The following is an 11,574-nucleotide window of genomic DNA, read 5'->3' as shown; positions in this document are numbered from 1 at the left end:
TGGATGAGCAGCGAGTAGAGCTGGTGGTTCTTACTCGAGTGGTAAACACAGTAGAGAACAAGCAGCAAGTCACCGCCGCTCCCAGTGCGGGCAACAAGACACGTTTTGGGGGGTACCTCAGGGGTCTCTGCCTCCCCCTCGTCATGGCTAACACTGCACCCGCTGTACACTCTCCCCTCGGCCGCCGGGACTGGGATCCATCGGTACAGACACTGAGGTTGAACTGGAAACCATCCCCTCCGCCGCCTGCGACCTCAGCGGAACCAACATGGCGCTGGAGGCCCAACGGGGCTCCCTGAGAACGCTGGGGCCACAGTTGCTGGACGGGGATGAGCCACCCGAGCGCGGGCAACATGGCGGGCCGACGGGAAGAGCAAAGGGGAGCGAGCCCAACGGCCCCAGCCGTTGGAGGCCATGGAGGCTCAGCGGTAGGGCAGGGTGCGCAGCCCCCGGGGATTCTGGGGGGAGAAGGCCTGCAGAAGCGGTTCCTGCCGTGCCCACGGGGCTGCCTCCACCTCAGCGCCGGGGCCCCGCGGATGAGGAGCCGACGCCGCGGACGTCCCGGGCCCGTGATGGCTTCGGGGAGCGGCACTTCCCGCCGCCCCGGGGGTTACGCGGGGTGAGGCGGCGGCGTGGCCCCGGGCGGGGCCCTCAGGCACCTGAGGCGCCGGCGCCCGCGGCGCGGCCAATCCCCGGCGGGGCGCGGGCGGTGCCTGCCCGCCCCGGGGAGCGCGGAGTGCGGTGGCGGCGGCGGAGGGGAAGTTGGGTTCCGGCTGCGCCGCGCCTCGCCCGGCCCCGCTCCGCACCATGGAGGCGGCCAACGGGGCCCTGCCCGAGGGCACGGCCAGGGGTTCCCGCGGCAGCGCGGCCGCCCCGTCGCGCAAGAAGGAGGTGAAGGTGGTGATCGTGGGGGACGGCGGCTGCGGGAAGACCTCGCTGCTGATGGTGTACGCCAAGGGCTCCTTCCCCGAGGTGAGCCCGCTGTCCCGCCGCCGGGCCCGGCCTCCCTGGGCGGGAAGGGGCTGGGGGCTGCCCGGCAGAGCGGCTGGTGCGGGCTGTGGGCTGCTTGTCCCTCCCCAAACCTGCTTCTCTTCCCTTTCCAGCAATACGCCCCGTCCGTCTTCGAGAAATATACTACCAGCGTTACGGTGGGCAAAAAGGAGGTGATCCTGAATTTGTACGATACTGCAGGTAAGGGTTTGGGGTTTTTTTTCCACATCATGTTTTCGACTTTCCCAATCCCAACAGTATCAGGCTGCGAGAGGCGGTTTGTGTGCTGACACCGGTGCTGGGGCACCAGCCTGGGACTGAGCCCAAACCCAGCCCCTGGGTTTTCGGAATTTCAGACAAAATAAGCAGAAACTGCTTTTGCCGGTGTAAAATGCTGCTTCTGTGAAGGTGCCCACATTTCTGTTCCAGCAGCTCTTGCTGTGTCAACTTAAACCTGACTGATACTTGAAGACTGTAAAGCTGGACGTCCTTTCAGATTGCTTTTCTCCTAACGTACTTTTAGCCTAATATCGCAGCTAGGACTGCTAGAGATTAAAGTACAAACAAAACAACGACTGTCACCTGTTGCATGCATAAATGTGCCTTCCAGAAAAAAAAGTCACTCATGTAATCGCAGTTCTAGCTGTAGGCTTGTTCATTATGTTAACAATTCAGTTTATTAAGAAAATCACATCAAATAGCTAACATATCTAGAGGTATTAAAACTCCGTTCCCAGATGCAAAGTATAATACAGTCAACCAGGAAAATATTTTAATCTGCTGCCATGTGTGATTGAACAGTGAAGGAGAAAAGGGCTGGTTGGTGTTCAAAATCAAAAGGCCATAGCAGTAAAAGTTATTTGAAAATGATGGTAGTTTGTTCAGGTTCATTTCAGGAATTTGTGAAATGGTTTGTGTTCAACTTAATTCAAAGTTCCTAGATGCTGTTATCCAGCTGCGTTCCTAAACAAACCCTAAAATGTGCTCTGTTTCAGCTCAGTGTAAATCATCTGTTTCAGTTCAAGCCTGTGGAGTTGTTCCAAATTTACACCAAGACAAACAAGAACCAAATGCACTCCATATTAATTTTTAATCCTAGTAAAACATGCTTACCTTCTTGCTTACTGTACATGATATCAGAATAGATAATTTTAAAGGTTTTTAATCTAAAAGTGAATTTTATTGCTAGTCTTCACTGCAGTATAGTAAGATCCTAAACACCCAATTTGCTAATCTATTTCTTGTGTCAGTGTTACTGTTCTTGAGTCCAGCGATTTGGATAACGTAGCTTCTACTGAATGGCGAGGCTTTTGTGTTAAGTCTCAAAGGAAAAGAGCAGGGCTGAAATCTCATGCGAAAGAGGGATTTCCTTAACTCAGTGTGTTGGCACGGAGAACTTGCCACAGTGAACTTGTTAAGTTTTTATGTTTGTTTGCTGTCAGTGTGGAATTTTTACCTGTCACACAGTTCCTGATACTTGACTGACTCATTTAAAATCAAGCCGCAGCTTCCAGTCTTTACCTTTGGAGTCTCCTCCAGGCTTTAAGGAACACGGGCTGGATCCAGAAACGGCGGTAGGTAGGGCAAGCTCAGTATTGCAGCACTAAACTCTCGCAAGCGTGACGTAAGTGCCCAGCTCCTTGCGTCACCTCTGCACAGGACTTACAGCCACCAGCAGCCAGGAGAACACTGAACACGGTGCTGGTGGCTTGTCTTACCCTCTTTCCTTGTTTAGGCAGAATGCCTCTACCCTTCCACATTTAGTTCACAGCTATAAACACTATCTTGGACCAAAGCAGCGCCCCGTTGAAGAGCAGAGTTGGCGTATTTTGTGTTTCATTAGACGCTTCGGGAAGCAGAGATGCCATTGTTGCCTAGCAGCCAGAGCTCTTTGCCATGAAAGAGCAATTGCTTTCCATCTCTCATCTGGAAACCTTGAAATCCAGCATGTTTCACCTCCCAAAATAGTGTCGTGGCCACCAAGCTACGAGTCGCTAGAGGCTGCTGACACTTGTCTCCTGCCTTCCTGTTAAATTTCTTTTTGCTTTGCAGGAGGCACATCAAGATTATTAGGTGCAAAAAAAGGGGGGGACATTGCTACCTTGGTTAAGGCATTTGCTTGGGAGGGGAAAGACTCGAGTTTTGCTTCTATTTCAAAGCTGCTTATATAGTTTTAGGTTACAGATCTGTAATTCAAGCAGCTTTTCATCCTGTTTCTGAAGCTGGAAGTTATGCTAGAGGAAGGACTCACTTGAGCACACATTTTAATCCCATCCTGTTTTTATAATACACAACCGATGTTGGCTTCCTTAAGGTTTAGACTAGAACTCAGGGTTGTGTCCTGTCCTGGAAGTTCCCATACTACAGTAAGAGAAGAGCAAGAGCAGTGTCCAGTTCAGGAGATGAGAGCTTCTGTCCCTCTGCCATGTGAATGCAGCGTGAGAGAGGCAGTTTTGGAATCGGTGTGTCACTATGTTCACTTGCTTCTGTTATGTCGTGCAGCAGCAGCTCCTCATTAGATTCCTCTCTCAGCTGGGTGATGTTGCTCTGGGGTGGGTGTTCTGACTGAACTGCTTGAGTTTGGTCTTGCTCTCCTCTAAAATCCTAAGCCAGCTTTACGCTTTTGTTTTGCTTCTCAGTCCGAAAGGTTCCCAAATGATTCAGATTATCACAGAATGATTTAAAAGGGATGAGAGGGATGTAAAACCGTTTCTGAGGTGAAGGGCTTCAGCTAAGTGCCACACAGCAGGGTAGGGGAGGAGAAGGCAAAGCTGTTCTCAGAAGTGTCACTGCATCTTCATGAGGCACCCACTGCAGAAAGGACTTCGATATTTTTAGGATCTTGCTAAGAGCAACACTAAGTAGAGCTGCACATACTTCAGCATCATGGGCAGGTAAAGGACAGGTTCAGCTCTGTGGGCTGTTCAAAGTTAGAAGGATTCTTTGTATTGTGAAATCCTGTGCAGCTTGAGACTTTGAGCTTCTCTGACTTAGTGAAGGAGGACACAAACAAAGTGCCTAAGAATCAAACATTTCAAGCTACAACAGGTGTTTTTTCTCTTGACAAGAATTTTAGTAACAAATGGAGCTAACAAGTTAGTCTAAAATACGTTAGAGGGACATTTTTTTGTGAGACTTTTGCACTACGCTACTCTATCTCCCTCACCAGAGATACCTCTTGCTGCTGCAGGAAGTTGGTGGTATACATACGCAATGTGTAAAGGCTTTGTAATATCACTTGTTTTGTCTGCAAACAGGCTTTGCAGCTACTTACTCAAAAGTTTCCATTTCTGGCTGTGCTTGATAGAGGCAAAGGCATTGACAAGTAAATTAACTCTTATTTTTTTTACATACGAAGGGAACAGCGTTGACGCTTCAGCTGCAGTTCAGACACGAGGTTCAGTTTCTGATGCTGTTCTGTGCGGGGCTTTCTCAGACCGAAGACAAGAGCTCTGCTGGGCTGGGGAGGAAGTAATGTAACGCCTCATCCTTGCGGGCTCACTCTGACTGGCAGGAAGCACACACCAAGCCTGCAGTGGGGCTTTTCAGGTCTGTAATGACAGATGCACGGCCATCTAAGAAATTAGAGTAAGAGAAATTTTAAAAGCTAGTATATGCAAGAGTAGTTTTTCACAGCTTGGAAAGGGAGGGCGTGCCCGAGGAAGACAAAACCCCCCAACTTTTTAACTGAAGTATGCCCCTCCTGCCAAAGTGTCCTCTTCCACTGGCTTTATTCCTGCCGAGAATGCCTGTTTCCCACTTTTTTTTTTTTAAACTGAGTGGTAAAAAAATATAGCTGCCAAGCTAATAACCATGGTATTGCCATGGAGCCTGCAGAATAACAAATCAAAGAGAACTGGGTGCATTTCTGTGCCCCTGTGAGGGCTCACCATGGCGCGGTTGCATGTCGATCCCAAACCACAACGGTGGAGTATTACAGACAACGTGACCGTGCGTAGGAAGTGGTTGGCTGGTCTGGAGTGGGTGTCAGGATATTACTTTCTTCCCTGCCCGTTGGTGGCGATGGACAGTGCCGCTGAACGTTAGGGCAGCACATACTGGTAGCCTCCTAGGCTGGCAAGCCTTGACTCTAAAGGTGCTGAGCTCCTTTATGGACTGAGCAACGCACGGGCTGGCGCTTCATCGGTGGTGAACTGGCAACGGGCGAGGAAGAGCAGACAAGTGAATGTGTATGTGAGACCGAGACCTGTGGTTTCATTTCCCCCCCCTCACCCTCAACCATCACCTGAGGTCCCACCTCGCCGTAGGGCCCGACTGCAGAGAGGGGTGTTACGCAGCACATCTCAGAGGCATGCAGGAGTGGGATTTTGCAAAGAGTTAGCAAATTTTAGGTGAATTCAGCTGGATGGAGTTTTTTCTTTAAAAAAACCCAGTTTCTGATGCTACAATGAACTGAGGAAGGCAGGAGTCACAGATGTGCTCAGTTGTAGGTGTACATTTCACCGATTCTTCCACAGCTGCCTGTGCTCGAGGAAGCACACAGAGGCTTTGCATGTACATTCAGTCAGTGCTTAGGTTCAGCCCTGTTCCTTCATTTAAACACTCTTCTACTAGAAGACCTAAATCTGTGCCAAATGAGCTCTGACCACAGACTGAGCAGCTTTACAGAGAAAAAGTCTCCCAGGCCCTTTTCTTGCATTTCATCAGAAGCACTTAAGGACAGGCAGTGAAGGGAATTGTTTTCAGTGAGAGGGAAGTCAATGTTTAGACACTTACATCTTGGTCTGGGTCCTGTTACACCCTTAGCAACTGAAAGACTGCATCTGAGCTCTGAAAGAATAGCTTCCTCCTCTTCCAAGCGCTGCAATCATCCGACCAGAATACAAGTTAAGCAATTGCCATCTAACCTTCCCCCTGTGGTCTTGCATTACACCTTGTTCTGTGTTTGTGTTTGAAATTCCAAATATGCGTTTTACACAGCAGCATTTTCTCATGTTGCTTAAAAATCCACAAGTGTACAGGTGGTGTTGAAGAGGAAGGTGCAGTTCACTGGGGCACATTGATAGGTTTTGACTTGCAATACAGCATATTTGCGTCACATCACTGAAGACACCTCTTCTGTTATCCCATCCAGGAGAGTATGGTTTTAGCTGTATGTTCCAATTCCAAACAAACTAATGTGTTTCTTGCAGGGGGACAGTCCTGTCCATCTCACAAATTACCAGCAATAACTTGGAGGACCTTTTGATTTTACAAGCTATGTTGGCAGAGGCTCCTGAACTTGAACAGGGAAAATCATACACAGCACATAACACTAGAGGAAGTTAGGAGAAGGAAAAAAAAAAAGTTTGGTACCTGATGTGATTAGTGCATTTAGAGGATTATCTCAGGAACAAAATGGTAAATCGGCTGCAAACAAGTAGGTGGATTTGGGAGAGTAAGAAGGGCTAAGCAGTACACTCTTTGCTCTGAATGTTTATACAACATGCATAACTTTGTCAATTGTCTATTATTTCTGGATTAAACACTGAAGGATCAATCCTTCTTTGTTCTGCAACTTGCATGCTGCTCTTGTGGGACCTCAAACACAGAGAGTGGTCCAAATCTAAGACTCCCGTTTTACAAATATCTCGGGCAAAGCGAATAACGGCTTACCCAGTAGGGATTGCTGGTAGTAACCTGTATCTCCATCCATTGTTTAAATTAAGGAGGGGGCAAAGTGTTGTAGAATTATTGACCTTCTGGTATCTGCAGTTCTTCAGACTGCAGCTGGAGAGACGCGCGTTGGCTGGAGTGATGAGTATGTGACTTGGGACTGAGCCACGTGCCAGGGCAGGAATAACTGGTATAAAGTTGGAGCACACTGAAGTTTTCAGCATCAATGTACAGTATCAATACAAAGATTTGAGGTGTGTAACGTCCCTGTGGGGCAGTTTTTGGGCTGTGTGTACATTGTGGTGATTGTGGGAAGGAGTGGCATTCCCAGTTCTCGTTTCGGAAATTCAGTACATCACAGAGACATACCTGATTCCAGGGCAGCACTCAGGTGGCAAATAGGTCTTCTACAGGCTGCTTAAATCATAGTTTCTTCCTTATTAAGTCTCTGAAAAGAATCTCAAATGAGAAAGACTGGGTTTTTTTCCCCAAGCTGCCAACTACATCTGGTAAGTACTGCTTTCTTGAACTTAATCTCTCAAAGCAAGACACTTTCAAACCCCAGCACGGTGATTACTGCTAAGTCACATGTACAGCAAGGGGAAGAGTACCGGTCTGAAGCAAATCAGCTTCCTCTTGTCAGATCATGTGCTAGAATATCCCTCATCAGAAGTATGACAAATCCCCTGCTTCTCCAGAATTCAGCAGCATCCCTAGGATCTGCTGTGTAGTCCTGCTTCAAAGACCACTTAAGCCTGGCTAACGTTGCAGCACGTCTTGTAAAATCACGCGCGTGCTGCTACAGCGAGCAGCGGTGCTGAAGGCAGTGTGCTGATCACTGCTTCCGCAGCTCACTGGGCTGGGAAAAGCAAGTTTGCCACTATAATTTTTACTTTAGCATTCGAATCTAGCAAATACAGCGGTGTTTCTCCTCACAGCATCACACGTGCAAACGTATTTGGGAGAACGGAGCCACTACCAAATTGCAAATGTTTTAATCAGTAACTGTCAGTTCCTCTTGCTGATTTTGCTTGTGGGCAGCAACTTGGCAATCAGCGATCAGAACTGCTTCTAAGTACTTAGCAGTTGGACACAGCAGGCTTTTTATTAAAACCTGCTGAGGACACATTCTATATTCTAAAGCATCAGTTTTGTCAGCGAAGAGGAATCTCCTGCATTTAAGGGAAGGAATTTTACAAGTATGGAAAACTTTCAGTCTATGCAAGTATAGTACAGGTGTTCTTGATCCCAAGTATGTATCCTCACATATTCCCATCACACCGATTGGTAAGGACAGATTCCTTTTATCCAAAACATTCTCTGTGTTTCAGGTCAGGAGGACTATGATCGGCTACGACCACTTTCTTACCAGAACACAAACGTCGTGTTGATTTGTTACGATGTCATGAACCCCACTAGCTATGATAACATAGCAGCTAAGGTAAAAGGCTTCTGTAATTGCTTCAACCCTTTAAATGGATTACATACGGCTGATGTGTGACAAGATGTGGGGTTAAACAGACGATGCTGTTAGTGTCCTGTACCCCGGGCGTGTAGATGCACGCATCGCTCATTGCGCGCTGAGCTGCGGCTCGCAGAACTTAGACCCGGAGCTCCCCTCTCCACCGTACGCAGGTGCTCAGAACTGGGGCTGACTCTGCAGTACACCAAAAAGATCACAAGCCAGCTGTGAAATCGCAGCTTTATCTGTAGCAACGTCACACAACCATTTCAGATTCAAGCCACTTCCATCACACGCATATTTAGCTAGAGGGGAGAGAGGTAAGCAACCACCTCTCTGTCCCAGGAATTCTGTAACGCTCCGAGGCAGAAGTTAGCATTCTTTACGTAGCACGAGCAAAACAAAGCAAAATTTGGTCCCAATTCTGCTCTTAAATACGACTTCAGAGGAGCCCTTCTGAATTCAAACAGATGTTAAATAAGCATTTTGGCATAGCGACAGCTGCCAGCTGTGTTTTTATGAAGTTCCAGACTTTGAGTAGGACTTGTAAATGTTTCTGTAATGTCAGTAGTGCTCATTGGGCCCTTACCACTAGATTAATAACCTTCAAAACTCTGAAACTGCAACATATATTAAATGCTCATTCTATTCCTTGGCTTTATTGTTTTGATTTCAGAAAAAAATAAAGCCATACGTAAAAGTTTTGTTTTTCTACCATCAGTGGTATCCTGAAGTGAATCACTTCTGCCGCGGTGTTCCGCTCGTACTGATCGGCTGCAAGACAGACCTTCGGAAAGACAAAGAACAGCTGCGCCAGCTCAGAGCTTCTAAGCAGGAGCCCATTACGTACAACCAGGTAAGTACAGGTGCATTTAAAGCGGTGTCCTCTTTGCAAGAGATAAAGCCCACTTACTTCAGTGGGGTCATTGCTCACAAGTGCAATCACAGATACTCCGAAATGAGGTGATCACAGTGCCCACATAAATAAATTATGGACAGTCAGCACTGACAGGGGTTTCTGTAAGTCCTTTTTGGAAGCAGCCAAATCACCACCCGTTTTCAGTACCAAAGTAAAGAGAAATTTGAAGAGCGTTTTGCCTATCTCGGGCATCTGAAAGGAAACTACTAGCTATGCCTTCTAGGCTCATTACATCTCATTGTTTCCTTTCACAGCTGGGTTATACTGTGACAAATTTGTAAGCTTTGACAAGTTTGTTGGACTTCCTTCGTAATTTGTATTAGGTTACATTGCTCCCATCACTGGTACTTTGATCAGGATTGTGAGAAAGACTGGAGATGCTAGGATACACACTACCAGATTAAAAATACTGTTCTGGAAAATAAAGTGTTTTGCAAACCCTGTTTAAAAATAAATCCTTTCAAGGACAATAGCAAAAACATCTGTAAGCCTTCTCTAACATAAGAGATTTTTGTTTGAAGTCTCTAATCTTAAAAAAAAAATCTACATATTACCAAATGTTTTCAATTTAAGTATTACAAAGCAGCGAGACTTACAACTGGTATAGCTGTCCTAGGTACAGGAGGAACAATCAGTGGTGGAACAGCTTGTGCCATGTCACACGACCTTTCTGCTCTGGTCTCCCACTTTTTTTTTTTTTCTTTTTTTAAATACAAAGCCGTCCTTCTCCTCTCATCTCAGAGCAAGAACAGCAGCTTTCGAACTGTCTGAGACACAAGTCCAGGGAACAAGGTTAAGTGCACCAAGACCTTGAATGAATCACTCCTTTTTCTAAACAGCATGAAAAGAAACTGCAACTGCATCACCACTAAACCAAGCTGGGACTTTTAGCTTGTGTTCCTTGTGCACAAGATGAGATGCTCATCCTGTCTCTGGGTGAACAGCTGCAGATTGTCCTTCATTTGCATTGATAACTCCCGTCATCACCCTCACTTGTCAGGTTCAGGGCAAGGAACAGACACTTTTAGCAAGTCTGCTGAGGCCTCAAGCATTAAACTCCAGGGCCCACATGATGTACAAACTTTCTCTCCTGTGTGAGCCCCCCCACTTGGTTTTCTCCCCTTAAATATACACTACCTCAGTCTTTTACAGCTGATGGCATCTTGAGTCACGCGACATGATGCTTCTGGTGCCGGGCACAGAGGAGCTGAACAGTATCTGCCAGCACTGCAGCTTGCAATCAGCTGGAAGGAGACAAACTTCACTTAAATGTGCTGAAGAAAAATTCCCCTATAGGAGCCTGAGTGCTCAGGTGACCCCCACTCCCAGGGCTTATAATGAATAAACGCAGAGTTTGTGAGCTGTGGGTTGCAAATCTGGAATTTACAGTCCAAGGCTCACAAGCATTCAGAGCTGGGGGCTGACTCTGCAATGACAATAAAAGGATCAGGATCACAAGCAAAGTAAGAAATCAGTGTGTGTTGTCTGTAGTGATTTCACGCAGCTGGGATTGCATGCAGACGTTTTAGATGTTCCTGTGTTCCCTTTGCATGCATTTGGGTGAGGCTGAGAAATGCAGGCACCCATATGTGCGGATTTTGGCTGAGCCCTTGTCATGCTCCAAAGCAAGAGTCAGGGTTCCTGCATGTGCTCCAGCAAAACAAGGGAAGACTTTGGTCCAGATTCTGCTCTTGCATGTGACGTGTTACTAAAGCTGACATCACATAATAGTTAAGGTCATGCCTGAAAAAAATATCATTTTGTAGACATCTTATCCTCACTTAAGCATCTACCTCAGCATTTCTTTTAAATAAATTTATTACTGAGAATATTTTTACACCATCAGCAGTCTGCATCTTAAGTCTCTAATGCAGGCTAGTCTCTAAGGCCAGGCTTTAGATCAACAAAGGGGAAAAATAGCTTAACAGTGCCTCAGTTTACTACCAGTGTCACTTACACTCAGAGGCAGCTTCTTTCTTCCTGACCTCATGAGACGAAAATGTACAAAATAATTCCGTCTTTCCCATCTCGCCTTCCTTCTCTCATACATTGGGTTTACATCCCATCATAGCTACCTTTTGTTCTTTCCAGGGTGAAGCAGCTTGTCAGCAGATTAATGCACAAGTTTATCTGGAGTGCTCAGCAAAGTGTCGTGAAAATATAGAAAATGTTTTTAAGGAAGCAACAACCATTGCACTGAATGCCATGAAAAAAGCCAGGCGCCAAAAGAAACGGACAGTGTGCTCAGTGTTATGATCTGGACTGCCAGAGAGCATCGACTGCACGACAGCCAAGTGATTCAGTTTTTAAAAACAGTGTAACTTCAAAGACTTTTTCATTACATGTTTGTATTCCTAGAACAATTTTTATTTTAAAATTTTAATTATTTTTAGTACTTTTGCACTTTTGTTCCACTGGTCTCAGTTTTCAAAGCTCTTTATCAGGGTTGACTGATGCTGCATGCCTTTGTCCACCTGGCTTTTGCTCCTGACTGCAAACCACCAGTCAGGTCTTGGAGTCATTACTTAAATTTCAGCCATGAATGAAACCATCTCTACTGCTATAAATTAAAGTTTTCCCTTTTGTG

At 46.5% G+C, this 11,574-nt stretch overlaps 1 protein-coding gene across 2 annotated transcripts; it reads left to right on the top strand.

The window, feature by feature from the left end:
- The first annotated feature begins 736 nt into the window (after nucleotides 1-736).
- Nucleotides 737-11,315, top strand: RHOF (ras homolog family member F, filopodia associated). 2 transcript variants are annotated; one of them, XM_086761105.1, is made up of 5 exons: nucleotides 737-972; nucleotides 1,104-1,191; nucleotides 7,938-8,047; nucleotides 8,790-8,924; nucleotides 11,079-11,315. In XM_086761105.1, the coding sequence occupies exons 1-5, from the start codon at nucleotides 808-810 to the stop codon at nucleotides 11,241-11,243; spliced, it is 663 nt and encodes a 220-aa protein (XP_086617231.1). In that variant the 5' UTR covers nucleotides 737-807; the 3' UTR covers nucleotides 11,244-11,315. The 2 variants fall into 2 exon arrangements, with proteins under 2 accessions (XP_086617231.1, XP_086617232.1); XM_086761106.1 differs by lacking the exon at nucleotides 11,079-11,315 and adding an exon at nucleotides 10,130-10,450.
- Nucleotides 11,316-11,574: the final 259 nt, after the last annotated feature.

The sequence above is a fragment of the Chlamydotis macqueenii genome, chromosome 17 (genome assembly GCF_036417535.1).
Source record: "Chlamydotis macqueenii isolate bChlMac1 chromosome 17, bChlMac1.mat, whole genome shotgun sequence".
Taxonomy (NCBI): domain Eukaryota; kingdom Metazoa; phylum Chordata; class Aves; order Otidiformes; family Otididae; genus Chlamydotis; species Chlamydotis macqueenii.
This window is presented reverse-complemented; position numbering and strand designations above follow the sequence as displayed.

Excerpts from the sequence above, each read along its gene's own strand:
- RHOF (XM_086761105.1), top strand. The coding sequence starts at position 808 with ATGGAGGCGGCCAACGGGGCCCTGCCCGAGGGCACGGCCAGGGGTTCC. Across the intron at positions 973-1,103 it reads CCAAGGGCTCCTTCCCCGAG|CAATACGCCCCGTCCGTCTT; the intron begins GTGAGCCCGCTG and ends TTCCCTTTCCAG. Across the intron at positions 8,048-8,789 it reads ATGATAACATAGCAGCTAAG|TGGTATCCTGAAGTGAATCA; the intron begins GTAAAAGGCTTC and ends TTCTACCATCAG.